Raw genomic sequence first — 24,089 nt, forward strand, 5'->3', positions numbered from 1 at the left:
TTTATTTTATTTTTCTATAAGTTATTGGGGTACAGGTAGTATTTGATTACATAAGTTCTTTAGTGGCTATTTATGAGATTATGGTGCACCCATCACCCAAGCAGTATACACTGCACCATATTTGTAGTCTTTCATCTGTCACCCCCTCCCACTCTTCCCTTCAAGTCCCCAAAGTCCATTGTGTCATTCTTATGTCTTTGTGTCCTCATAGCTTAGCTTCCCACATATCAGTGAGAACCTACAATGTTTGATTTTTCATTCCTGAGTTACATCACTTAGAAGAGTAGTCTCCAGTCTCATCCAGGTCACTGCAAATGCTGTTGATTCATTCCTTTTTTATGGCTATGTAGTTTTCCATAGTGTGTGTATGTGTGTGTGTGTGTGTGTATGTATGTATGTATGTATGTATGTATGTATCTATCTATCTGTCTATCTATCTATCTATCTATCTATCTATCTATCTGCCTATATAAAAAACAGTTTCTTTATCCACTCATTGATTGATGGGCATTTGGGTTGGTTCCACAATTTTGCAATTGTGAATTGTGCTGCTATAAACATGCATGTGCAAGTATCTTTTTTGAATAATGACTTCTTTTCCTCTGGGCTGATATCCAGTAGTGGGATTGCTGGATCAAATGATAGCTCTACTTTTAGTTCTTTAAGGACTCTCCACACTGTTTTCTATAGTGGCTGTACTAGTTTACATCCCCACTAGCAGTGTAGAAGCATTCCCTGTTCACCACATCCATGCCAACATCTACTGTTTTTTTATTTTTTTGGTTATGGTCATTCTTACAGGACTAAGGTGGTATCTCCTTGTCATTTTGATTTGCATTTCCCTGATTATTAGTGATGTTGAGCATTTTTTCATATGTTTGTTAGCCATTTGTATATCTTTTGAGAATTGTCTATTCATGTTCTTAGCCCACTTTTTGATAGGGTTGTTTGCTTTTTTCTTACTAATTTGTTTGAGTTAGTTGTAAATTCTGGATAGTAGTCGTTGGTCAGATGTATAGATTGAGACAGTTTTCTCTCACTCTGTGGGTTGTCTGTTCACTCTGATTACTGTTCCTTTTGCCATGGAAAAGCTCTTTAGTTTAATTATGTGCCAGCTATTTATCTTTGTTTTTATTGCATTTGCTTTGGGTTCTTGGTCATGAAATCCTTGCCTCAGCCCATATCTAGAAGAATTTTTCCAATGTTATCTTTTAGAATTTTTATAGTTTCAGGTCTTAGGTTTAAATCCTTAATCCATCTTGAGTTGATTTTTGTATAAGGTGAGAGATGAGGATCCAGTTTAATTCTCCTACATGTGGCTAGCCAATTATCCCAGCACCATTTATTGAAAAGGGTGTCCTTTCCCCACTTTATGTTTTTGTTTGCTTTGTTGAAGATCAGTTGGCTGTAAGTAGTTGGGTTTATTCTGTTCCATTGGTCTATGTGTCTATTTTATACCAGTATCATGCTGTTTTGATGGCTATGACTTTATAGTATAGTTGGAAATCAGATATGTGATGCCTCCAGATTTCTTCTTTTTACTTAGTCTTGCTTTGGCTATGTGGGCTCTTTTTTGGTTCCATATGAATTTTAGAATTGTTTTCTCTAATTCTGCGAAGAATGATGGTGGTATTCTGATGGGGATTGCATTGGATTTGTAGTTTGCTTTTGGCAGTATGGTCATTTTCACAATATTGATTCTACTCATCCATCAGCATGGGATGTGTTTCCATTTGTTTGTGTCATCAATGATTTATCTCATCAGTGTTTTGTAGTTTTTCTTTTAGAGGTCTTTTGACTCCTGTGTTAGGATATTCCTAAGTATTTTATTTTATTTTATTTTTTGCAGCTATTGTAAAAGGGGTTGAGTTCTTGATTTGATTCTCTGCTTGGTCGCTGTTGGTGTATAGATGAGCTACTGATTTGTGTACATTAATCTTGTATTCGGAAATTTTGCTGAATTCTTTTATCAGTTCTAAGAGCTTTCTAGAGGAGTCCTTAGGGTTTTCAAGGTAAACAATCATCATCATCAAACAGTGACAGTTTGATTTCCTCTTTGCTGACTTAGATGCCCTTTATTTCTTTCTTTTGTCTGATTGCTTTGGCTAGGACTTCCATTACTACGTTGAAGAGGAGTGGTGAGAGTGGGCATTCTTGTCTTGCTCTAGTTCTCAGATGGAATGCTTTCATCTTTTCCCCATTCAGTATTATGTTGGCTGTGGGTTTGTCATAGATGGCTTTTATTACATTAAGGTATGTCCCTTGTATGCCAATTTTGCTGAGTTTTAATCATAAAGGGATGCTGGATTTTGTTGAACTTTTTTTTTTGTATCAATTGAGGTGAACATGTGATTTTTGTTTTTAATTCTGTTTATGTGGTGTATCACATTTATTGGCTTGTGTATGTTAAACCATCCCTGCATCCCTGGTATGAAACCCACTTGATCATGGTGAGTTATCTTTTTGATATGTTGTTGAATTTGGTTAGTTAGTTTTTTTTTTTTTTTTTTTTTTTTTAAGGATTTTAGCATCTATGTTCAGCAAGGATATCAGTCTGTCGTTTTCTTTTTTGGTTATGTCCTTTCCTGGTTTTGGTGTCAGGGTGAGGTTGGCTTCATAGAATGAATTAGGAAGGGCTCCTTCTTTCTCTATCTTGTGGAATAGTGTCAATAGGATTGGTACCAATTCTTTTTTGAATGTCTGGTAGAATTCTGCTGTGAATCCGTCTGGTACTGGACTTTCTTATGTTGGTAATTTTTTTTTTTTGAGATGGATTCTCACTTTCTCACCCAGGCTGGAGTGCAATGGCACAATCTTGGCTCACTGCAACCTCTGCTGCCCAGGCTCAAGCAATTCTCCTGCTTCAGCCTCCCAAGTAGCTGGGATTATAGGTGCCTGCCACTGCACCTGGCTAATTTTTGTATTTTTAGTACAGACAGGTTTTCACCATCTTGGCCAGACTGGTCTTGAACTCCTGACCTCATGATCCACTGGCCTTGGCCTCCCAAAATGCTGGGATTACAGGCATGAGCCACTGCGCTCGGCCCTTGTTGGTAATTTTTAAATTGCCATTTCAATGTCACTGCTTGGTTTTTTTTTTTTTTTTTTTTTTTTTTGAGATGGAGTCTCATGCTGTCGCCCAGGTTGGAGTGCAGTGGCGCGATCTCGGCTCACTGCAAGCTCCGCCTCCTGGGTTCACGCCATTCTCCTGCCTCAGCCTCCTGAGTAGCTGGGACTACAGGCGCCCACCACTGCGCCCGGCTAATTTTTTGTATTTTTAGTAGAGACGGGGTTTCACTGTGGTCTCGATCTCCTGACCTTGTGATCCGCCCGCCTCGGCCTCCCAAAGTGCTGGGATTACAGGCGTGAGCCACCGCGCCCGGCCTTTTTTTTTTTTTTTTTTTTTTAAAAACACTTTATTCAAGCCGCTATTTGAATATTTCTAATGCCATGTAATCTGCCCCACAAAGTGATTCATTGCATTTTCAACTAGCTTTTATTGTTGAAAGGTTCATCATTAATGTTAAATCTAAACTTGTAACTTTCTCTCTTTGGATGGTCTAAGATCTATCATGTATGGCTATACATTATCTAAATTATCTTCCATGACAATATATTAATTATTTAAAGACTCTGTCATAACACCCTTTGTTTTCTCTGTGCCAAGCTTTCCGTTTTATTCAAATGTTTATCATAGACATGATTTCTGGACCTTTCACCATGTGGATTCAGCTCCTGTGGACATCACCAGATTTTTAATATCCACTTTAATTTGTACTTCCTGGAAACGGAACCCACTACATGTGACTGGTGTCAAGTACACAAATGCCTTTTCCTTCTTTTTTTTTTTTTTAATTATTATACTTTTGAGTTCTAGGGTACATGTGCATGATGTGCAGGTTTGTTACATATATATACTTGTGCCATGTTGGTGTGCTGCAGCCATCAACTCATCAGCACCCATCAACTCGTCATTTACATCAGGTATAACTCCCAATGCAATCCCTCCCCCCTCCCCCCTCCCCATGATAGGCCCTGGTGTGTGATGTTCCCCTTCCCGAGTCCAAGTGATCTCATTGTTCAGTTCCCACCTATGAGTGAGAACATTCGGTGTTTGGTTTTCTGTTCTTGTGATACTTTGCTAAGAATGATGGTTTCCAGCTGCATCCATGTCCCTACAAAGGACACAAACTCATCCTTTTTTATGGCTGCATAGTATTCCATGGTGTATATGTGCCACATTTTCTTAATCCAGTCTGTCACTGATGGACATTTGGGTTGATTCCAAGTCTTTGCTATTGTGAATAGTGCTGCAATAAACATACGTGTGCATGTGTCTTTATAGCAGCATGATTTATAATCCTTTGGGTATATACCCAGTAATGGGATGGCTGGGTCATATGGTACATCTAGTTCTAGATCCTTGAGGAATCGCCATACTGTTTTCCATAATTGTTGAACTAGTTTACAATCCCACCAACAGTGTAAAAGTGTTCCTGTTTCTCCACATCCTCTCCAGCACCTGTTGTTTCCTAACTTTTTAATGATCGCCATTCTAACTGGTGTGAGATGGTATCTCATTGTGGTTTTGATTTGCATTTCTCTGATGGCCAGTGATGATGAGAATTTTTTCATGTGTCTGTTGGCTGTATGAATGTCTTCTTTTGAGAAATGTCTGTTCATATCTTTTGCCCACTTTTTGATGGGGTTGTTTGTTTTTTTCTTGTAAATTTGTTTGAGTTCTTTGTAGGTTCTGGATATTAGCCCTTTGTCAGATGAGTAGATTGCAAAAATTTTCTCCCATTCTGTAGGTTGCCTGTTCACTCTGATGGTAGTTTCTTTTGCTGTGCAGAAGCTCTTTAGTTTAATTTGATCCCATCTGTCTATTTTGGCTTTTGTTGCCGTTGCTTTTGGTGTTTTAGACATGAAGTCTTTGCCCATGCCTATGTCCTGAATGGTACTACCTAGGTTTTCCTCTAGGATTTTTATGGTATTAGGTCTAACATTTAAGTCTCTAATCCATCTTGAATTAATTTTCGTATAAGGAGTAAGGAAAGGATCCAGTTTCAGCTTTCTACTTATGGCTAGCCAATTTTCACAGCACCATTTATTAAATAGGGAATCCTTTCCCCATTTCTTGTTTCTCTCAGGTTTGTCAAAGATCAGATGGCTGTAGATGTGTGGTATTATTTCTGAGGACTCTGTTCTGTTCCATTGGTCTATATCTCTGTTTTGGTACCAGTACCATGCTGTTTTGGTTACTGTAGCCTTGTAGTATAGTTTGAATTCAGGTAGCGTGATGCCTCCAGCTTTGTTCTTTTGACTTAGGATTGTCTTGGAGATGCGGGCTCTTTTTTGGTTCCATATGAACTTTAAAGCAGTTTTTTCCAATTCTGTGAAGAAACTCATTGGTAGCTTGATGGGGATGGCATTGAATCTATAAATAACCTTGGGCAGTATGGCCATTTTCACAATGTTGATTCTTCCTATCCATGAGCATGGTATGTTCTTCCATTTGTTTGTGTCCTCTTTTATTTCACTGAGCAGTGGTTTGTAGTTCTCCTTGAAGAGGTCCTTTACATCCCTTGTCAGTTGGATTCCTAGGTATTTTATTCTCTTTGAAGCAATTGTGAATGGAAGTTCATTCATGATTTGGCTCTGTGCTTGTCTGTTACTGGTGTATAAGAATGCTTGTGATTTTTGCACATTAATTTTGTATCCTGAGACTTTGCTGAAGTTGCTTATCAGCTTAAGGAGATTTTGGGCTGAGACAATGGGGTTTTCTAAATATACAATCATGTCATCTGCAAAGAGGGACAATTTGACTTCTTCCTTTCCTAACTGAATACCCTTGATTTCTTTCTCTTGCCTGATTGCCCTAGCCAGAACTTCCAACACTATGTTGAATAGGAGTGGTGAGAGAGGGCATCCCTGTCTTGTGCCAGTTTTCAAAGGGAATTTTTCCAGTTTTTGCCCATTCAGTATGATATTGGCTGTGGGTTTGTCATAAATAGCTCTTATTATTTTGAGGTACGTTCCATCAATACCGAATTTATTGAGCGTTTTTAGCATGAAGGGCTGTTGAATTTTGTCAAAAGCCTTTTCTGCATCTATTGAGATAATCATGTGGTTCTTGTCTTTGGTTCTGTTTATATGCTGGATTATGTTTATTGATTTGCAAATGTTGAACCAGCCTTGCATCCCAGGGATGAAGCCCACTTGATCATGGTGGATAAGCTTTTTGATGTGTTGCTGAATCCGGTTTGCCAGTATTTTATTGAGGATTTTTGCATCGATGTTCATCAGGGATATTGGTCTAAAATTCTCTTTTTTTGTTGCGTCTCTGCCAGGCTTTGGTATCAGGATGATGTTGGCCTCATAAAATGAGTTAGGGAGGATTCCCTCTTTTTCTATTGATTGGAATAGTTTCAGAAGGAATGGTACCAGCTCCTCCTTGTACCTCTGGTAGAATTCAGCTGTGAATCCATCTGGTCCTGGACTTTTTTTGGTTGGTAGGCTATTAATTATTGCCTCAATTTCAGAGCTTGCTATTGGTCTATTCAGGGATTCAACTTCTTCCTGGTTTAGTCTTGGAAGAGTGTAAGTGTCCAGGAAATTATCCATTTCTTCTAGATTTTCCAGTTTATTTGCTTAGAGGTGTTTATAGTATTCTCTGATGGTAGTTTGTATTTCTGTGGGGTCAGTGGTGATATCCCCTTTATCATTTTTTATTGCGTCAATTTGATTCTTCTCTCTTTTCTTCTTTATTAGTCTTGCTAGCGGTCTGTCAATTTTGTTGATCTTTTCAAAAAACCAACTCCTGGATTCATTGATTTTTTGGAGGGTTTTTTGTGTTTCTATCTCCTTCAGTTCTGCTCTGATCTTAGTTATTTCTTGCCTTCTGCTAGCTTTCGGATGTGTTTGCTCTTGCTTCTCTAGTTCTTTTAATTGCGATGTTAGAGTGTCAATTTTAGATCTTTCCTGCTTTGTCTTGTGGGCATTTAGTGCTATAAATTTCCCTCTACACACTGCTTTAAATGTGTCCCAGGGATTCTGGTATGTTGTATCTTTGTTCTCATTGGTTTCAAAGAACATCTTTATTTCTGCCTTCATTTCGTTATGTACCCAGTAGTCATTCAGGAGCAGGTTGTTCAGTTTCCGTGTAGTTGAGCGGTTTTGATTGAGTTTCTTAGTCCTGAGTTCTAGTTTGATTGCACTGTGGTCTGAGAGACAGTTTGTCATAATTTCTGTTCTTGTACATTTGCTGAGGAGTGCTTTACTTCCAATTATGTGGTCAATTTTGGAGTAAGTGTGATGTGATGCTGAGAAGAATGTATATTCTGTTGATTTGGGGTGGAGAGTTCTATAGATGTCTATTAGGTCTGCTTGCTGCAGAGATGAGTTCAATTCCTGGATATCCTTGTTAACTTTCTGTCTCGTTGATCTGTCTAATGTTGACAGTGGAGTGTTGAAGTCTCCCATTATTATTGTATGGGAGTCTACGTCTCTTTGTAAGTCTCTAATGACTTGCTTTATGAATCTGGGTGCTCCTGTATTGGGTGCATATATATTTAGGATAGTTAGCTCTTCCTGTTGAATTGATCCCTTTACCATTATGTAATGGCCTTCTTTGTCTCTTTTGATCTTTGATGGTTTAAGTCTGTTTTATCAGAGACTAGTATTGCAACCCCTGCTTTTTTTTTTGTTCTCCATTTGCTTGGTAAATCTTCCTCCATCCCTTTATTTTGAGCCTATGTATGTCTCTGCATGTGAGATGGGTCTCCTGAATACAGCAGACTGATGGGTCTTGACTCTTTATCCAGTTTGCCAGTCTGTGTCTTTTAATTGGAGCATTTAGTCCATTTACATTTAAGGTTAAGATTGTTATGTGTGAACTTGATCCTGCCATTATGATATTAACTGGTTATTTTGCTCATTAGTTGATGCAGTTTCTTCCTAGCCTTGATGGTCTTTACATTTTGGCATGTTTTTGCAATGGCTGGTACTGGTTGTTCCTTTCCATGTTTAGTGCTTCCTTCAGGGTCTCTTGTAAGGCAGGCCTAGTGGTGACAAAATCTCTAAGCATTTGCTTATCTGTAAGGGATTTTATTTCTCCTTCACTTGTGAAACTTAGTTTGGCTGGATTCGCAATTCTGGGTTGAAAGTTCTTTTCTTTAAGAATGTTGAATATTGGCCCCCACTGTCTTCTGGCTTGTAGAGTTTCTGCTGAGAGATCTGCTGTTAGTCTGATGGGCTTCCCTTTGTGGGTAACCCGACCTTTCTCTCTGGCTGCCCTTAAGATTTTTTCCTTCATTTCAACTTTGGTGAATCTGGCAATTATGTGTCTTGGAGTTGCTCTTCTCGAGGAGTATCTTTGTGGCGTTCTCTGTATTTCCTGGATTTGAATGTTGGCCTGCCCTACTAGGTTGGGGAAGTTCTCCTGGATGATATCCTGAAGAGTGTTTTCCAACTTGGTTCCATTTTCCCCCTCACTTTCAGGCACCCCAATCAGACGTAGATTTGGTCTTTTTACATAATCCCATACTTCTTGCAGGCTTTGTTCATTTCTTTTTCTTCTTTTTTCTTTTGGTTTCTCTTCTCGCTTCATTTCATTCATTTGATCCTCAATCTCTGATACTCTTTCTTCCAGTTGATCGAGTCGGTTACTGAAGCTTGTGCATTTGTCACTTATTTCTCGTGTCATGGTTTTCATCTCTTTCATTTCGTTCATGACCTTCTCTGCATTAATTACTCCAGCCATCAACCCACTTTTTTTTCAAGATTTTTAGTTTCTTTGCACTGGGTACGTAATTCCTCCTTTAGCTCTGAGAAGTTTGATGGACTAAAGCCTTCTTCTCTCATCTTGTCAAAGTCATTTTCTGTCCAGCTTTGATCCGTTGCTGGCGATGAGCTGCGCTCCTTTGCCGGGGGAGATGTGCTCTTATTTTTTGAATTTCCAGCTTTTCTGCCCTGCTTTTTCCCCATCTTTGTGGTTTTATCTGCCTCTGGTCTTTGATGATGGTGACGTACTGATGGGGTTTTGGTGTAGGTGTCCTTCCTGTTTGATAGTTTTCCTTCTAACAGTCAGGACCCTCAGCTGTAGGTCTGTTGGAGATTGCTTGAGGTCCACTCCAGACCCTGTTTGCCTGGGTATCAGCAGCAGAGGCTGCAGAAGATAGAATATTGCTGAACAGTGAGTGTACCTGTCTGATTCTTGCTTTGGAAGCTTCCTCTCAGGGGGGTACTCCACCCTGTGAGGTGTGGGGTGTCAGACTGCCCCTAGTGGGGGATGTCTCCCAGTTAGGCTACTCAGGGGGTCAGGGACCCACTTGAGCAGGCAGTCTGTCCCTTCTCAGATCTCAACCTCCGTGTTGGGAGATCAACTGCTCTCTTCAAAGCTGTCAGACAGAGTCATTTGCGTCTCAATGTCACTGCTTGTTATTGGTCTGTTCGGAGTATCTAATTTTTCCTGATTTAAGCTAGGTGGTTGTATTTTTCCAGAAATTTATCCATGTCTTCTAGGTTTTCTAGTTTATGTGCATAAAGGTGTTCATAATAGCTTTGCATGATCTTCTGTATTTCTGCGGTGTCGGTTGTAACATCTCCCATTTCATTTCTTAATGAGGTTATTTGGATTTTCTCTCTTATTTTATTGGTTAGTCTTGCTAATGGTCTATGCATTTTATTTACCTTTTCATAGAACCAGTTTTTGTTTCATTTATCTTTTGTGTTTTTGTTGTTATTTCAATTATATTGTGCTCTGATCTTGGTTATTTCCTTTCTACTGCTGGATTTGGGTTCAGTTTGTTCCTGTTTCTCTAGTTCCCAGGTGTGACCTTAGATTGTCTGTTTGCACTCTTTTAGATTTTTGATGTAGGTGTTTAGGGCTGTGAACTTTCCTCTTAGCACCACCTTTGCTGTATCCCAGAGGTTTGTTAGGTTGTGTCATTACTGTAATTCAGTTCAAAGAATTTTTAAATTTCCATCTTGATTTCATTTTTGACCCAATGCTCATTCAGGAGCAGGTTATTTGATTTCCATGTATTTGCGTGGTTTTGAAGGTTCCTTTTGGAATTGATTTCCAGTTTTATTCCACTGTGGTCTGACAGAGTGCTTGATATAATTTCATTTTTCTTAAATTTATTGAGGCTTGTTTTATGGCCTATCATATGGTCTATCTTGGAGAAAGTTCCATGCACTGTTGAATAGAATGTATATTTGGCAGTTGTTGGATGAAATGTTATGTATATATCTGTAAAGTCCATTTGTTCCAACATATAGTTTAAATCTGCTGTTTCTTTGTTGATTTTCGGTCTTGATGACCGGTCTAGTGTTGTCAGTGGAGTACTGAAGTCCCCCACTATTATTTTGTTGCTGTCTATCTCATTTCTTAGGCCTATTAGTAATTGTTTTATAAATTTGGGAGCTCCAATGTTAGGTGGATATATGTTTAGGATTGTGATATTTTCCTGTTATACAAGGTCTTTTACCATGATATACTGTCCCTCTTTGTCTTTCTTAACCACTGTTGCTTTAAAGTTTGTTTTGTCTGATATGAGAATAGCTACCCCTGCTCACTTTTGGTGTCCATTGGCATGAAATGCCTTTGTCCACCTCTTTACTTTAAGTTTATATGAGTCCTTATGTGTTAGGTGAGTTTCCTGAAGGCAGCAAATAGTTGATGGGTGAGTTCTTATCCATTCTGCGGTTCTGTATCTTTTAAGTGGAATATTTAGGCCATTTACATTCAAAGATAGTATTGAAATATGAGGTACCATTGCTTTCATCATGCTCTTTGTTATCTGTGTACTTTGGATTTTTGTTTTTGCTTTTTAACTTGTATTTTTGTTTTATAGGTCTTGTGTGATTTATGCTTAAAGAGGTTCTGTTTTGATGTGTTCCCAGGGTTTGTTTCAAGATTTAGAGCTCCTTTTAGCAGTTCTTGTAGTGGTGGTTTGGTGAAATTCTCTCAGGATTTGTTTGTGTGAAAACAACTGTATCTTTCCTTCATATATGATGCTTAGTTTCATTGGATACAAAATTCTTGGCTAAAAATTATTTTGTTTGAGGAAGTTGAAGATAGGCCCCCAATCCCTTCTAGCTTGTAGGGTTTCTACTGAGAAATCTATTGTTAATCTGATAGATTTTCCTCTGTGGGTTACCTGGTGCTTCCATCTCACAGCTCTGAGGATTCTTTCCTTTGTCTTAACTTTGGATAACCTAATGACAATGTGCCTTGGCGAAGATCTTTTTGCAATGAACTTCCCAGGTGTCCTTTGTGCTTCTTGTATTTGCATGTCTAGGGCTGTCACAAAGCTGGGGAAGTTTTCCTTGATTATACCCCAAATATGTTTTCCAGGCTTTTAGAATTCTTTTCTTCCTCTGGTACACCGATTATTCATAGGTTCAGTTGTTTAACATAATCCCAGACTTTTGGGGGCTTTGTTCATATTTTCTTATTCTTTTTTCTTTGTCTTTTTTGGGCTGGGTTAATTTGAAGATCTTGTTTTTGAGCTCTGAATTTCTTTCTTCTGCTTGTTCAAGTCTATCACTGAGACTTTTGAGAGCATTTCACATTCCTAAAAGTATGTCTAAAGTTTCCTGAATTTTTGATTTTTTGTCTTTAAGCTATCTATTTCCAGAAATATTTCTCCCTTCACTTCTTGTGTCATTTTTTTGGATTTCTTTGGACTGGTCTTCACCTTTCTCTGGTCCCTCTCTGATTAACTTAATAACTAACCTCCTGAATTATTTTTCAGGTAAATCAGGAATTTCTTCTTGGTTTGGATCCATTGCTGGTGAACTAGTATGATTGTTTTGGGGGGTGTTGAAGAGCCTTGTTTTGTCGTATTACCAGGGTTGGTTTTCTGGTTCCTTCTCATTTGGGCAGGCTCCATCACAGGGAAGGTCTAGGGCTGAAGGCTGTTGTTCAGATTATTTTGTCCCACTGGGTGTTCCCTTGATGTAGGCGCTCTCCCTTTTCCTATGGATGTGGCTTCCTGGGAGCCGAACTGCAGTGATTGTTGTCTCTCCTCTGGGTCTAGCCACCCAGTGAGTCTTCCTGGCTCCAGGGTGGTACTGGAGGTTGTCTGCATAGAGTCCTGTGATATGAACCATCTATGGGTCTCTCAGCCATGGATACCAGTGCCTGTTTTGGTGGAGGTGGCAGAGGGTGCAATGGACTCCATGAGGGTCCTTACTTTTGGTGGTTTAATCCTTTGTTTTTGTGCTGGTTGGCCACCTGCTAGGAGGTGGAGCTCTCCAGAAAGCATCAGCTGCAGTAGTCTGGAGAGGGACTGGTGGTGGGCAGGGCCTTAGAACTCCCAATATTATATGCCCGTTGTCTTCTACTACTAGGTTGGATAGGGAAGGACCATCAGGTCGAGGCAGGGCTAGGCATGTCTGAGCTCAGAGTCTTCTTGGGCAGGTTTTGCTGCCACTGCTGTTGGTGATGGGGTGAGATTCCCAGGTCATTGGAGTTGTGAACCTAGGAGAATTATGGCTGCCTTTGCTGATTCATGCAGGTTGTCAGGAAAGAGGGGGAAAGCCGGCAGTCAAAGGCCTCATCGAGCTCCCGTGCAAACTGAAGGGCCAGTCTCACTCCCACTGTGCCCCCACCCTGCCAACAGCCCCAAGTCTGTTTCCAGGTGGAGGATGAGATGGGCTTGAAAATTTGTGTGAGGCTATCCACCTCCCAGAGTATTTGGGGTGTCTCCTGGGTGCTACAGAAGCAGTCTGTTTCCTTCAGAGGGTCTGGGGGTTTTCTCGGGATTGCTGGTTTGTTCTTGCAGTTGACCTGGAGCTAAAATTCACAGTGCAAAACTGCATGCTGCAGAGTTGTAATCTAGTCCTGCTTTCTGTCTGCCACGATCCCTCATTTTTGCCAAACAAAAGATTTTAAAGAGGTCTTACATCAATGCCTACAATTTTTTTTTTCCAACCAAATATAGAAAATGAGACCACTGCCATCACAATGGAAGTGGAAAAGCGGAACTCCACTCCTGACCCATCTCTAAACTAGACAGCTCTTTAAGGCACCAATATCTTAAAATCTTTGTAGTACCTTAGTTTGCAGCTTTATTGCCACGACATGTGCAAGATGATGCTCCAATGATCAGAAGACTGTATGACCTTTGATACAAAATGAGCTGAGTACCTAGGTGTTGCGTTCACTAGTCAAGTGAACACCCCTGAAGTTGATTATGCTTGTGAACTTACAATCATGACCTTCATTAGGAGGGTCCTAACTTTATTGAATCTTTTGCCCTCTCATGATTTAAAAGAGGGATTACATTTTGCATGACAATATTATATTAGGTGAATTATAGGAGTACACTTTGTTCCAATGATTTCTATCTCAGACTTTGTTTTCATAGACCTGAAATGTTTTTTGCTACTTTTCACCTGGATAATTCTTATTTATTTTTCTCAGATTTTAATTTAAGTATCATATCCTCATAGAGTCCTGTCCTATCCTCCAATTAAAATCAGGACTGCCTGTTTGACTCCGACAACACCTTATCATAGTACTTGTCAAAAATAAATTTATTTGTGATTATTTATTTACTATACATGATCGCTAATAGATTATGATCTTCAAAAAGCCAGTGTTTTCACTGTATATCCAACAACTGGCATAGTGCCTGGCAAATGGTAGGTACTTGATAAATATTTGTTGAGGGAATAAAGCATAAAATCTCCCAAAATAGGACAAATGACTTACCAGTGATATGGACGTGATTAGTTTTCGTAGATCCATTGGCAGTTGTGGGGACTTCTGATAATGCTCTGGTTGTGCTGGTAAAGACATTGTCTAGGAATATAACGGGGATATCTGGACAAGACATCTCAACTTGATCAAGTGGTATAATATCATGACTGGGTTTCATATGCTATTTGAAAAAACTCAATTTAAATTGTCTAAGTATCCCTTAAATATTATGTGTAAAGTTTATTAAGAACCAATTTATCGCAAGGCTGGAATCCTGAGATTTGTCTAACAATTGCCAAAGGAATAAAATTTCCTATTGGTTGAAAAAAAAATTCCTATTAATTGAAAAAAATATCCTATTGGTTGAAAACAGGAAAATTTCCTATTGGTTGAAAAAAAATAAAAAAGAAGCTCCATACTTCCAAACAACAAAATGATGTCTGCTGAAGAATCTCCATGAGAAATGTAAGTGGTACAGAAAAAGGCCAGAGTTGGGGGTCATGGATAAGTGAGGCTCTAATCCTATTCTCTTGGTATGAGAGGTTCAGCTGATCAAAGTACTGATTCTTCTCCACATCAATGTGTTTGATAAGGTTAATAAAAACTCCTTTGCAACATTAGACTAGATAAATACATGTTGACTAATTATTCTATTTTCCAATAAAATACTGAAATATATTTTTCATAGATATAACTAGTAAAAAATGCTATTGTGTAGATTTTTTTTTGAAATAAAATGTATAAAAATCTAAGGCTTGGTCTCTATCGTCTTTGAATGGCTGAAAAGAATTTTGATTCCATTCATTGTAATTTTCATCATCAAGATGTACTTTTATGTATCTATCTGAGGCTGGCTTCTTATCAGTTCTTGTTTTTACACCTGTGTCCAAATAAAGCTGACCACTACCTTCAGTGTCTCTAAATCTTCCCCAGGTACTCACCATGAAGTGTTGAGCCTGCGCCCGAGGGGGATGAACTGTATGTTTCACTGGGTATCTGTGAAAATGCTAAAGGAAGAAGATATCAGAAGAGTTAACCTATATACACTAGTTATTCTATTATCTCTTCTTGACTGCTAATTTAATCTAATAATTATAAAAAAAGGATATTAATGAATACTTAAAGCAAAATCATTAAACTGTTCCATAGCACACACTAGAATGTCCTCAAACAAAGTGGGAGTTGAAGGGATTCTTGCAGTTCCGATGTCCATATGGAAAGAAAACACTAGAAGGGGTTCCTCTAGCCAGAGTGTGTCATGCTCATTCCATAGATGAGCCAAAAAAATGGAAGAGAATGAAGGTCCAGGTGTGTTATGGTGGCGTTTAGTCAAGGAAAGCTGCCAATAGGACTTTGAGGACCTTGCTAGAACATGCATAAGGGAAGAAAACACTTTGTACTTGTGGGTCAGCTGACAGTCTTGCTGAACTGAGAAAACGAAACATGTCAGCAGTGAATTATCAGACCCCTGTGGCCACAGGCCTTGTCAGCTGCTGAGTGAGTCCTTTTGAAGCATTTAGAGGCAAACCTTCCCCTTGAGTGGATGGCAGCAAACTCAGACAGCACATATGGCTTTTGAAATAGATCTAACAACTCATTTTGTTTATTGCCCTGTCTCTGGCAAGAAAGATTCGCTCCTTGGCAGACACCACATATCTGTATTTGATAAAAGGCCTGCAGTGCAATGTAAAGTAAAATAACTACAGTAATGCATGGTTGTAATCAGTACAAATATATTACATCCATTCATTTAAAATATTAGCATACGTGATGTTCGTAGTTAAAAGCTTTCTTGTATGTCAAGACCAAATCAAATGAGCAAAACCAAAATAAAACAAACCATACCCTCAGCCCTCCCCTTTCCTTGTTTCTCCTTAGATGCCAACAGCAGCTGCAGTTGCTGACAGAGGTGTGTGATCAGGCCCTCCAGAAGAGGTGAGAGTCCATTCTTTAGGGCTTGATTACAGGACAATTGGTCATAGCTATTTCCATTTGGGGTCACCTGAGAAGTAAGAGTGGTTTCATACGCAGCTTTTTTACAGTCTTAGTTCAGGGAGATGTTCTTATTTTCAGTGTAACTCTCTGATCCTGCATACGTGATCTTTATTAATTTTTTGTCCTAGACAGAATACCAAGGCCTATTGACGATGATGGACTAAGCGTTTTTTAATGATTATACCATTAGCCAAAATTTGATATCCAAAGAACAATAACTAACTGAAAAACAATTGGGACCAGGCCTAGATTTAGGTAAAAGTATGAAAAAGGCAGTTAACCTTGTAGTTTTTTTTGCTAAATATGGTATGGTGACTCCTTTAATTTCTTACTTTCTAAACTTGATGTCTTTATTTTGCATCTCATCAAAGTATGTTTGCAAGAAAGAATGGGATAAATTAATTTATGCTAAAATCTAAACGGCTGAATAAGTGCTATCCATTTAAGGAAAATGGGTATTTAAAAAATATTTTCCATTTTATGTTTATTATCAGTGAGTCAATGTAGAACATTTTGTAATGGTTAGTGATGTGTGGACACTAATAGTTTTCAGCAAGTATACAGTGCCAGGTTTTTCTGGTCAGTATTGATTTTCCCCAAGCAAAATAACCTAACATAACACAATTTCAGGAGATGGTCATACCATCAGCACAATTACAAATTACAAACATTACAACACTTAAAAGTATGCAATTTTCTTTTTGTAATTTCATAAAACTTCTTTTTGGACTTTTAGTAACTTTCCCAATTTTAAAAGACCCCTCATAATAATTAAAAAATCAAAAAACATAAGCCACTTTGGAAAAGTAGGGAGTTATTTTTCTAACTTTGACTTTGAGGTTTTTTGTTTTTGTTTTTAATCTGTTAACAACAGGTAGTGGGAAGTATGGTGAGAGAGATGAAGAAAATGGAGTTTCCTGTTGATGGATTCCAATGTCTGAAAATACTTAAATACATAAAGGTAAACTTTCAAGACCAGAAATATATTGTAAAAAATAGTCTTTCATCAAGGTGAAGAGATGAACAATTCTGGTATCACTTGCTCTTGCAGAAGAGAACATCCTGAAGAATGCTTGTTTATAGAATCCTCTGTAAGACACAGTTGGCTACTTCTAGTGATTCATCTTTTGATGAAACAATACTTTCTTGAATGCTTATCCACTCTATCATTTAGAGATCTAATTTTCAGAATGTGAAAATTTGGTTAATTTGTACGCCCTTTTAAAGTCTTCTTGGGAGTCTCAGCAGAATTATGTTACCATTGTTTCTTTTTTTTTGAGACAGAGTTTCGCTCTTGTTACCCAGGCTGGAGTGCAACCGTGTAATCTCACTCACTGCAACCTCCGCCTTCCGGGTTCAAGTGATTCTCCCGCCTCAGCCAGCCGAGTAGCTGGATTACAGGTATGTGCCACCAAGCCCGGCTGATTTTGTATTTTCAGTGGAGACGGGGTTTCTCCATGTTGGTCAGGCTGGTCTCAAACTCCTGACCTCAGGGGATCCGCCTGCCTCGGCCTCCTAAAGTTCTGGGATTACACGCGTGAGCCACCGCACCTGGCCGCTATTGTCTTTGAATTGACTGAAATGTTCTGTGTACTTCAAGGCAACATCATGTTCATTAACTGCATGAGGTAATTCTCCTTTAAATCCTTTGAGTACACATTTTCACAAATCCACAAACAAACGCTACGTTGACATTCGGATGACAAACACCAGCTTGATTGATAAACTTCTCTACAGCACCAATATCTGCTGAAAATATGAACATGGATACCGTGTTACTGGAGCTTCTCAAGTAAATTATTATATCCTGCCTTGAGCATAACATCAAGTTCTTCCACAATTTCTTTAAATTTCATTTTTTGGTAAAGCTTGTTCAACAAAGACACTATGTTGGGCAGCATACTATTCTACCATAGATGGGTACTTCTTTTGAAGTTAACAGGTTCAACTTCAATAATAAAATATTTTTCCTTCAGTTGCAATAACCTCTTTGACATTCGCCTGTGACAAGTTTATAGTTGTCAATCATATTATGACACATTAGGCATCTTTTCCCATGGTAGGAAAATCTACTTAGTGTCATATCAAAGTCCATTATTATTAAAGTTTGGCATCTTCCTTTAATAAAACCACAGATAATTTGTTACCTTTGCAGGGTTCTTGATGCAAACTGAACTTTTCTGGAATTCTTGCATCATTTCTACATGCACAGCAGACTTTTGATAAGTCACTTCTTAGCTATTCAATATTCCTTAAGGCATTCTGAGTTCTTCTGCTTTTGATTGTATCCTTGAAACAACAGTATAGGTGGCAAACAATATCCAGAGATGCAAGGCCTGGCCACAGGAATCTTGATGATCTTGATTTTTCATCTCATCTTCCTTTTCAAGGTGAGTATGTATTGGGCCAGCACCACCTCTGCCACCCAGGTGCACACACTGGTGCTAGCTTCTGTGCCCACTTTTGTCATGTCCACCTGGTCCACAAATACGGCCCTCATACTCTTGTTGACAAAGATGACACTCACAAGCTTTGGAATCTTGGGGCTTGTGCCTTAACCATGGGGAAACCCATGAAGCTCCCAGAAATTCGTGTAGGCATGCCTGACTTTATTGCACATCACAGACACAGATACTGCTTTATTTATTTATTTGTTTATTTTTTTTTTACAAATTGAAGGCTTGTGGCAACCCTGTGTCAAGCAAGTCTATAGGTGCCATTTTTCCAACAGCATGTGCTCAATTCATGTCTTTTCATGTCTTTGTGCCACATTTTGGTAATTCTTGCAATATTTCAAACTTTCATATTATTGTTATATCTATTATAGTAATCTGTGATCAGGGATCTTAGATGTTACCATTGAAATTGTTTTGAGGCACCACAAACTGCACCCTTAGAAGATAGAGAACTTAATTGATAAATGTTGTGTGTATTCTGACTGCTTCAGTTAGTGGTGGTTTTCCCATTTCTCTTCCTCTCCTTGGGCCTCTTTTTTTTTTCTTTAATCTGAGACAAAACAATATTGAAATTCGGCCAATTAATAATCCTAAAACAGCCTCTAAGTGTTCAAAGGAAAGAAGAGAAGCACATTTCTCACTTTAAATCAAATGCTAGAAATAATTAAGCTTAGTGAGGAAGATATGTCAAAAGCTGAGACAGGCTCAAAGCTAGGCCTTTTGGGCCAAATCCTTAGCCAAGTTGTAAATGCAAAGAAAAAGTTCTTGAAGGCAACTCAAAGTGTCACCTCAGGGAACACATAAATGATAACACTGCTGATATGGAGAAAATTCGAGAATATGTGGCGTTTGATTTTCTGTTCCTGCATTAGTTTGCTGAAAATAACAGGTTCCATCTCCATCCATGTCTCTGCAAAGGACAAGATCTCATTCCTTTTTATGACTATAGTATTCCACAGTGTATATGTATTACATTTTCTTTGTCCAGTCTATTATTGATGGGCATTTAGGTTGATTCCATGTCTTTGCTATTGTGAACAGTGCTGCAATGAACATACTTGTGCATGTGTCTTGAATAATAGAATGATTTATATTCCTTTGGGTATACACTCAGTCATGGGATTGCTGGGTCGAATGATATTTCTGCCTCTAGGTCTTTGAGGAATTGTCACAATGTCTTCCACAATGTTGAACTAATTTACACTTCTGCCAACAGCGTAAAAGCATTCCTTTTTCTCCACACCCTCACCAGCATCTGTTGTTTTTTGACTATTTAGTAATAGACATTCTGACTGAGATGATATCTCATTGTGGTTTTGATTTGCCTTTCTCTAACGATCAGTGATGTTGAGCTTTTCTTTTTCATGTTTCTAACCACATGCATGTCTTCTTTTGAGAACTGTCTGTTCATGTCCTTTTCCCACTTTTTAATGGGGTTGTTTGTTTTTTGCTTGTAAATTATTTATTGATGCTGGCTATTATACCTTTTTCAGATGGATAGATGGCAAAAATTTTATTCCATTCTGTAGGTTGTCTGTTTGCTCTGTTGATAGTTTCTTTTGCTGTGCATAAGCTTCTTAGTTTAATTAAATCCCATTTGTCAATTTTTGTTTTTGTTGCAATTGCTTGTGGCATCTTCATCATGAAATCTTTGCCTATCCTATATCCTGAATGGTATAGCCTAGCTTTTCTTCTAGGGTTTTTATAGTTTTGGGTGTAAGTCTTTAATCCATCTTGAATTGATTTTTGTATATGGTGTAAGGAAGGGGTCCAGTTTCAATTTTCTGCATATGGCTAGCCATTTCTCCCAGCACAATTTATTAAATAGGGAATCCTTTTCTCATTGCTTGTTTTTGCCAGGTTTGTCAAAGATTAGATAGTTGTAGGTGTGTGGTCTTATTTCTGGGTTCTCTATTCTGTTCTATTCGTCTGTGTGTCTGTTCTTGTACCAGTACAATGTTGTTTTGGTTACTATAGCCCTGCAGTATAGTTTGAAGTCGGGTAGCATGATGCCTACAACTTTTTTCTTTTTGCTTAGGGTTGCCTTGGCTGTTTGGGATCTTTTTTTGATTCCATATGAATTTTAAAATAGTTCTTTTCCAATTCTGTGAAGAATGTCAATGGCAGTTTAATGGAAATAGCATTGAATCTTTAAATTGTTTTGGACAGTATGGGCATTTTCATGATACTGATTCTTCCTATCCATGTGCATGGAATGTTTTTCCATTTGTGTCATCTCTGATTTCTTTGAGCAGTGGCTTGTAGTTCTCCTCGAAGAGGCTCTTCACTTCCTTTGTTAGCTGCATTCCTAGGTATTTTATTCTTTTTTGTGGTAATTGTGAATGGGAATTCATTCATGATTTGACTGTCAGCTTGTCTGTTGTTGGTGTATAGGATTGCTAGCAACTTTTGCACATTCATTTTGTATCCTGAGATTTTGCTGAAGTGGCTTATCAGCTTAAGAAACTTTTGGGCTGAAACAATGGGATTTCCTAGATAAAGAATCATGTCATCTGCAGACAAAGATAGTTTTCACATCTTCCTTTACTCCTATTTAAATATGCTTTATTTCTTTCTCTTGCCTGACTGCCCTGGCCAGAGCTTCCAATACTATGTTGAATAGAAATGCTGAGAGAGGGCAACCCTGTACTGGTTTTCAAGGGGAATGCTTTCAGATTTTGCCCATTCAGCATGATACTGGCTGCGGCTTTGTCGTATAAGGTTCTTATTATTTTGAGGTATGTTCCTTCAATCCCTAGTTTATTGAGAATCTTTAACACGAAGGGATGTTAAATTTTAATGAAGGTCTTTTCTGCACCTTTTGAGATAATCATGTGCTTTCTGTCTTTAGTTCTGTTTATGTGATGAATCACTTTTATTAATTAGTGTATGTAGAACCAGTCTTGAATCCTGGGAATGAAACCAACTTGATCATGGTGGATAAGCTTTTTGATGTGCTGCTGAGTTTGGTTTGCTAGTATTTTGTTGAAGATTTTTGCATTGATGTTCATCAAGGATATTGATCTGAAATTTTCTTTTTTTGTTGTATCTCTGCCAGGTTTTGGTGTCAGGATGATGCTGGCCTCATGGAATGAGTTAGGAAGCATTTCCTTCTTTTAAATTTTTTAGAATGGTTTCAGTAGGAATGGTACCAGTTCTTCTTTGTTCCTCTTGTAGAATCCAGCTGTGAATCCATATAATCCTGGGATTATTTTGGTTGGTAGGTTATCAATTCCTGTCTCAATTTCAAAACTTGTTATTGGTCTATTCAGGGATTCAGTTTCTTCCTGGTTCAGTCTTCAGAGGGTGTATATGCCTAGGAATTTATCAATTTCTTCTAGAGTTTTTAGTTTATTTGCAGAGAGGTGTTCATAGTATTCTTTAATGATTGTTTGTATTTCTGTGGGGTCAGTGGTAATATCCCTCTTATAATTTCTGATTGTGTTTGATTCTTCTCTCTTTTTTTCTTTATTAGTCTAGCTAGTGGTATATCTATTATATTAATCTTTTTGAAAAAATCAGCTCCTAGATTGGCTCATTTATTGAAAGGTTTTTTGTGTATCTATCTCCTTCAATTCAGCTCCAATCTTGGTTATTTCTTGTCTTCTGCTAGCTTTGGGGTTCGTTTGCTCCTGGTTCTCTAGTTCTTTTAGTTGTGATGTTAGTTGTTAACTTGAGATCTTTCTAGCTTTTTGATGTGAGCATTTAGTGCTATCAATTTCCTTCTTAGCACTGCTTTAGCTGTGTCCCAGAGATTATGGTACGTTGTATTGTTGTTCTCAGTTTCAAAGAACTTCTTGATTTCTGCCTTGATTTCACTATTAACCTGAAAGTCATTCAGGAGCAGATTGTTCAAATTTTATGTAGTTGTATGGTTTTGAGTGAATTTCTTAATCTTGAGTTCTTATTTTATTTTGCTGTGGTCTGAGAGACTTGGTTATGATTTCCATTCTTTTGCATTTACTGAGGAGTGTTTTGTTCCTGATTATCTGATCAATTTTAGAGGAAGTGCCATGAGGTGGTGAGAAGAATGTATATACTCTGTTGTTTTTGGGTAAAGAGTTCTGTAGATATCTATCAGGTCCGCTTGATCCAGAGCTGAGTTCAAGTCCTGAATGTCTCTATTGATTTTTGTCATGATGATCTGTCTAATATTGTCACTGGGGTGTTAAAGTCTCCCACTATTATTGCATGAGAGTCTAAGTCTCTTTGAGGGTCTCTAAGAACTCGCTTTATGAATCTGAGTGCTCCTGTATTGTGTGCATATATATTTAGGATAATTAGGTCTTCTTGTTGAATTGAACCATTTACTATTACCTAATGCTTTTCTTTGTCTTTTTTTTAATGTTTGTTGGTTTAAAGTATGTATTGTCAGATACTAAGAATGCAAGATCTTCTCTTTCTGGTTTTCAATTTGTTTGGCAAATTTCCCTCCATCGCTTTATTTTGAGCCTACATGTGTCTCTGCATGTGAGATGGGTCTCTTGAAGACAGCATACACATGGGTCTTTGTTCTTTATCCAGCTTGCCATTCTGTGTCTTTTAATTGTGGCATTTAGCCCATTTACATTTAAGAGTAGTATTGTTATGTGTGGATTTGATCCTGCAATCATGATGCTAGCTCATTATTTTTCAGACTTGTTTATATGGTTGCTTCATAATGCCACTGGCCTGTATACTTCAGTGTTTTTTTGTAGTGGCTGGTAATGGTCTTTCCTTTCCATTTTTAGTGCTTCCTTCAGGATCTCTTGTAAAGCAGATCTGGTGGTAATGAATTCTCTCAGCATTTGCTTGTATGAAAAGGATCTTATTTCTTCTTCATGTATGAAACTTAGTTTGGCCAGATATGAAATTTTGGGTTGAAAATTATTTTTTATGAATGTTGAATATAGGCTCCCAATCTCTTCTGGATTGTAGGATTTCTGTTGAGAGTTCCACTGTTAGTCTGATGGGCTTCCACTTTGTAGGCGACCTGGCCTTTTTCTCTGGCTGCCCTTACCATTTTTTTCTTTCATTTGACCTTGGAGAGTCTGATGATTATGTGTCTTGGGGATGATCTTCTTATGGAGTATCTTACTGGGGGCCTCCATATTTCCTGAAATTGAATGTTGGCTTGTATTGCTAGGTTGGTGAAGTTCTCCCGGATGATATCCTGAAGTATGTTTTCCAAGTTGGCTCCATTCTTGTCTCGTTCAGGTACCCCAATCAGTCATAGATTCAGTCTGTTTACATAATCCCATATTTCTCAGATGTTTTGTTCATTTCTTTTCACTGTTTTCTGTTTTTGTTGGCATGTCTTATTTCAGAAAGACAATCTTCAAGCTCTGAGATTCTTGCCTCCATTTGGTCTATTCTGCTATTAAAGCTTGTGATTGCATTGTGAAGTTCTTGTAGTATGTTTTTCAGCTCTATCAGGTCGGTTATGTTACTCTCTATACTGGCTATTTTGGATATCAGCTCCTGCATTGTTTTATCATGATTCTTAGCTTCTTTCCATTGGGTTACAACATGCTCCTTTAGCTCAGTGAACTTCATTTTTATCCACATTCTGAAGACTACTTCCGTCATTTCAGTGATCTCAGCCTCAGCCCAGATCTTAACCATTGCTGGGCAGGTGTTGCAATTATTTGGAGGAAAGGGAGCATTCTGGTTTCTTTGTTTTTTCTTTTCTTTTCTTTCTTTTTTTTTTTTTTTTTGTGCTAATTCTTTCTCATCTTTGTGGGCTTATCTGCCTCTGATCTTTGAGTTTGCTGACCTTTGGATTTTTTTGTGTGTTTTGTTGTTGCTGTTGTGTTTTATTTGTTTTTCTTTGAACAGTCTGGGCACTCTTCTGTAGGGCTGCTGTGGTTTGCTGTAGGTCTGCCCCAGACCCTAGTCACGTTGGTTTTTCCAGTACCTGGAGGTATCATCAGTGAAGGTTGTGAAAC

General features: G+C 38.2%; 1 protein-coding gene across 2 annotated transcripts in view; it reads right to left on the reverse strand.

The window, feature by feature from the left end:
* CD96 (CD96 molecule) overlaps positions 1-24,089 on the reverse strand; it is a 108,875-nt gene that overhangs the window by 6,292 nt on the left and 78,494 nt on the right. For both annotated transcript variants that reach the window (XR_001442807.3, XM_001102509.5), the window contains exons 11-12: positions 14,653-14,718; positions 13,724-13,813 (exon numbers count right to left, since the gene is read on the reverse strand). Coding sequence is in view for 1 of the 2 variants with exons in the window: in XM_001102509.5 (XP_001102509.4) it covers positions 13,724-13,813; positions 14,653-14,718 (156 nt within the window). In the remaining variant the exon portion in view is untranslated. The remainder of the gene's footprint in view (positions 1-13,723; positions 13,814-14,652; positions 14,719-24,089) is intronic.

The sequence above is a fragment of the Macaca mulatta genome, chromosome 2, assembly GCF_049350105.2.
Source record: "Macaca mulatta isolate MMU2019108-1 chromosome 2, T2T-MMU8v2.0, whole genome shotgun sequence".
Classification (NCBI taxonomy): Eukaryota; Metazoa; Chordata; class Mammalia; order Primates; family Cercopithecidae; genus Macaca; species Macaca mulatta.